Genomic DNA, 5,000 nt, shown 5'->3' on the forward strand with positions numbered 1-5,000 from the left:
TGTAATCACTGCCTCAAGTAGTTATATTACTTGTAAACACACACATACATATGTGTGTGTATTATTACTTATATAACATATGTGTATGCATTATACTTACGCATTGATTGCCAATAGGTACAGCGTGTGTGGAGCCAGAAGTTTAAAAACCGGATGTGACAAGGAAATGTTTCTGTGAATTGTTAACACAATGCTTTCCATGATTAAATGTGTGAATCCTGAAAAGAAAAGAATTAAAAGAACAGTTTACAGAAAAGTACATTTTTATTCTAAAGTTTATTGCGGCTGAAAAAACATTTAGAAATCGATTTATACAGTAAACTAGAAGGTCACCCGGCGTTGTCCGGTCGTAAAATAGGCATGCGAGTATTATTTTTTATGACCAGTTCACTTCTTGTAAGTAAAAAAAAAAAAAAAAATACGCGAGCTGAGATCGAAACCAAAACGTAACGACAGTGAGTCATATACGATAACCATTAAGCCAGCTTAAAACGAAATTTAAAATATGTTTTCAAACCTACATATTCTTAACATAAGGAATCATTCACTCAAGCTTATTCGTTTAACAGTTTATAATCAGATAAAAATCCGATGACTCCCAAGTACCCATTTTTAAATTTTGACCACGTTAGTAGCACTTTTTTCGGTTGTAAACCGATTAACAAGTTATCCACATGTCTGAATACACTATATACCAAATTTCAAGTCTGTAGATTAAATATTCATTGTATATATAGGTTGAGAAGTGTCCTCACACACATTTCCACTTTTATAGACATATAGATTCGATGATTATCTGAGCACATATTTAATGAAGTCACTAATTCATACTGATTAATGATAAAACCTTCAAACATATAAGGCAATTAAGGATAAATCATTCTTAGCATTTACTTTGATTTTATATAAATAGGTCTGGCATTACAGAAAGGAGCACACTACTTTTGGTTGCAGTCAATGAGCAAAAGCTTACATTTTCGTCCAATATGAGCGGAAGTTAATTTTTTGCCGAAGAGTAGATATTCTTCTCATTTCTATCATTCCATTTACTCATTAAAATGAAATGTTGACTAAGAATAACTGTAATGCAATTACCCAATTATTCTTTCGTTTTGATAATGGTTTAATTAAAAAAAAAATTAAAACTGTTTGTTATTTTTGTGGCTTAATCTTACACACTTCTTGAACATGTGTGGAAATGATAATTTTATGATTTTTACTATTTTACTGGCTGATTTAAAAAAGTTGCTAATATACAGAATGTTTTGAAGTCCTAAGCTCTTTGATTTTCGCCCCTCTATATGCATTCGGTAACAAAGTTACAGTACCCTAAAGAACGTAAATAGTAGACAAATATAAACTAGCATCAATATATATATATATATATATATATATATATATATATATATATATATATATATATATATATATATATATATATATATATATATATATCTTAGGTTGAGCATTTGGGAAGTGATATGCAAATTACCATTAGCGTATAAAGCGATGCTCTTTGTGTAAGAAAATTGAGCTTAGGTATTTTGACAATGTCAAAACATTGTTAATTTACTACCTGCATAGCAGCAGCCGTATTAGAAGCTCCGACTGTCGTTTGGGCGATCGGGTTTCGATCCTGGCTTGAGATAGCTGCTTGTTTAGCCGCACTGATGAGTTGTAAAACAGCGAAACAGTACTATATGTGGATGACTATATATATATATACATATATATATATATGTATGTATATATATGTATGTATATATATGTATGTATATATATATATATATATATATATATATATATATATATCGTAATATTTTTGTTATTATCTTTTCGCAATAACTTTATTACAGGTACTAATTAGCTTCGTTGATCATGGGTTCAGATAGTTTCATCATCAGCCTCGCTGACAAGCCGTAGTGACGACGAAATATATGCCTGTGGGTAACTACTTCAACTCTCTAAAAGCAGGATCCGTCTCCGGTGCTGCATGGGGTGGAAATAAAAAAAAGTATAAAAAGTATACGTAAAATGGAGTGATAGTTAGTTTTTTATTGTACATATATTTCTAAACAACACGAACGATAGTAAAAAGAGATTTACTTCAAGTTATGTAAAGTTTTTTTTTGGGGTTAGTTTAGTTTTTGTGTTATGTAAGGATATAAATGGAAAAGAAATCGTTCGATCGAAATGTGTTAGTGTATGTGTAAGTTAGTTACTTAATCAAACTTAAATATTTTGGATCGTGTTATGTTTTTGTCAAATGTTCGCTAACTATTGCTACGGATGCGGTTTGTCTCTTTTGTAGCATATCCTATTTTATCCTTGGTAGGTACAATTCATCTGTAGTTTATGAAACAATATTAGCAAGCAGTTTTCCATAGAATCTCGTACGTATGTCCCTTGGAGGTTAAAAATCTTACACTTAAAAGGATCCAGATATAATTGGCTGCCCAAGAGAAATCCAGATGTTGAATTTTCTAACAGGCCATTTTAAAGTATGAATAGAGCGGGGAAAGTGGCGACTTCTTTCTTCAAGCCTAGTAGTGGGTAATGGCCACACATGTAATCATACAATGCACATATAATTATCAACGTACTCCGAAGAAATGCAATAATAATGAATAGTTTTATGCGAGGGTGATGGTTTAAAAAAGTGCACACATTTATAACAACGAGATTGAATTCCAACCAGATCTCGGACATATGTTGGTTGAAGAAGTATGGACGTCAATTATAACTTCCAAAAGTAAAAGATAGTTAAATAAAGCTTACTAAATGTCAAATTATGATTAAGAGACACTAATAAATACTATTATGGATATATATATATATATATATATATATATATATATATATATTTATATATTTCTCAAAAGCATACATGCACACACGCACAATAAACTGCCTCATCAACAGCACAGGCTCATGCAACTGCACATATACAGTATACCAAATGCAATATACGATGCGCAATGAGTTCTACGTCCGTAACACAGTAAGGCTATGGCATATAAATATAAAAAAATACATAACAACCTAAGCGTCTTCATTTCGACAAGGCGTATAATGCAATCAAACACCGCGAAAGACCTACTAGTAACATTCTTATCTATTCAAAAGGGATTAAGGTCAAAGTGTAGTATCTGTTCTTCAGATGCTGCACTTCAATTTCTTATTCTCTCTCATTGAAAGAAAATCCTTCACGACTGAGGCAATCTTTATTTTTGTTCCTTTTCTCCACGTTAAAACCGACCCTGGTGTCTAACTCTATCCCGTTGGGAGGCATTGTAAATAGGTATTCCAAAGGGATTAAGACAACCTCAAAATTACAGAATCGCAATTCATAAGATATTCGACCCCCAAAAATAACATTGCGGTGCTCATTTGTCCCTTTTTTGAAATAATCAGATACAAATGGAATAATAAACACGTAGAGACAACCAACAGTATTAAACAAATGCTATTTACGTTAACTTTATTATGGAGATGTGAGCTTAAATATCAACGGGCCGACGTAGTTCGTGGATGTATGCACTTACTTGCATCTGATGTTCCTAAAGGACGCAAGAAGACAGCAGTAACGCACGTCTATGTACGACAATTAGACAATTAAATTAATATTTAAAAACTAATAAGATTATGCAAAAGAAAACGGAGAAAAGATAAAGGGATTTAAAAAGAAAAATCTAATCAAAAAAATTAATACAATTTTGACTACTTTGTTTTCACGGGAAATAACTTCCTTTAAATGCATTCGTTTTGAAGGGGGAGTTATTCCCCTTACCGAATTATGAATACGTATGTGGGTTTATTAAATAATCAAATAAATGAATTAGAATCACATCTAAGTGGAAACGCATAATATTAGAACTATTACAAGTAAAATATCATAACAATAATTTAATAATAAACGCAAATGCAACCTTACCCTCCGACAATAACTCAATCAGATTATGTGAGTCTAATACAGCAGACAACGTATACCTTCCGGCTCCTGGCAAAAAACACAACCTAATCCAGTTGTTATAGATATTTTTTTCTGTTTCTGAAGATAAATTTTACCTAGAAAATTCAAAAATTAACATCACTGATGCGATTCGGGTTCGACACATCACGTAATAAATAATTAATAGTCGAAACTTGTTTAAATCTTTCAATGTTGGTGTTTATTCTTGTTTCCTATTTAACACTTGTTTTTTTTTTCTACAGAAATGTATTAAGGTAGGTTTCAAACACAGCTCCTTAGGCACTACGTATAATGTTTTAAGTGAACGACAACCTCATCTCATATGTGTTTATTATTTTACATATAATCTACTGTGATATTTATCCAAAATATGTAGGCACGTTTTAGTTAAACCTTGTAAATGTTTAACTTCTTTGGCGCCATGCTATTTGCGTGAAATCAAAAAGAAAGGAATGATAAAATTAATGAAATCTTTTAAAGCAAATGATCACGTGACATAGAGTGTCTGTTTAATTATTTGAAATTCAAATATCGATTCTTATTTTTTTCATTTAGTTTCCATATTTTGTTCACGTTCGGTTGAGAAGGCTTTCCCTGTGTAAGCAGAAGGAATGCCTCTTTGGCTCGAGCGAGATTAGTCTCTAGGACCTTCGAGGGTAACGTTGCTGCATTTCAATCGCTTTCCCCCAAGTTTCTTTTTGACAATACATAACGTAACGCAACATGATTTTATTTGTACATATTTTCGATTCGCATTTGTGTTTTTCTCTCCAAAACGAATCCCTCGATACAGCTTTGATAAAACGAGGACGAAACTCGTCAGCTGAATCCCCCATTTTTTTCCTTCTCCCCGTTAACTCTGTTTTAAACGTTGACTTTATTTGAAAAGTTTTTAATTATGAATTTAATTCTTCCATTCATGATAGCGTTATATATATATATATATATAGGTATTTAATTATTATAGTAAAAAAATAATTATGACAGCCCCTTTAAGAAATTCATGTCTTAGTGTTGAGCACTTTCA

At 31.6% G+C, this 5,000-nt stretch overlaps 1 protein-coding gene across 1 annotated transcript in view; it reads right to left on the bottom strand.

Moving 5' to 3' along the window:
* LOC145277602 (polyunsaturated fatty acid 5-lipoxygenase-like) overlaps positions 1-5,000 on the bottom strand; it is a 220,071-nt gene that overhangs the window by 52,455 nt on the left and 162,616 nt on the right. The window contains exon 9 of the mRNA XM_080129121.1: positions 101-218. Coding sequence (XP_079985247.1) covers positions 101-218 — 118 coding nt within the window. The remainder of the gene's footprint in view (positions 1-100; positions 219-5,000) is intronic.

Source organism: Euprymna scolopes, chromosome 6 (assembly GCF_053919585.1).
Source record: "Euprymna scolopes isolate OS-2025 chromosome 6, ASM5391958v1, whole genome shotgun sequence".
NCBI classification, from domain to species: Eukaryota; Metazoa; Mollusca; class Cephalopoda; order Sepiida; family Sepiolidae; genus Euprymna; species Euprymna scolopes.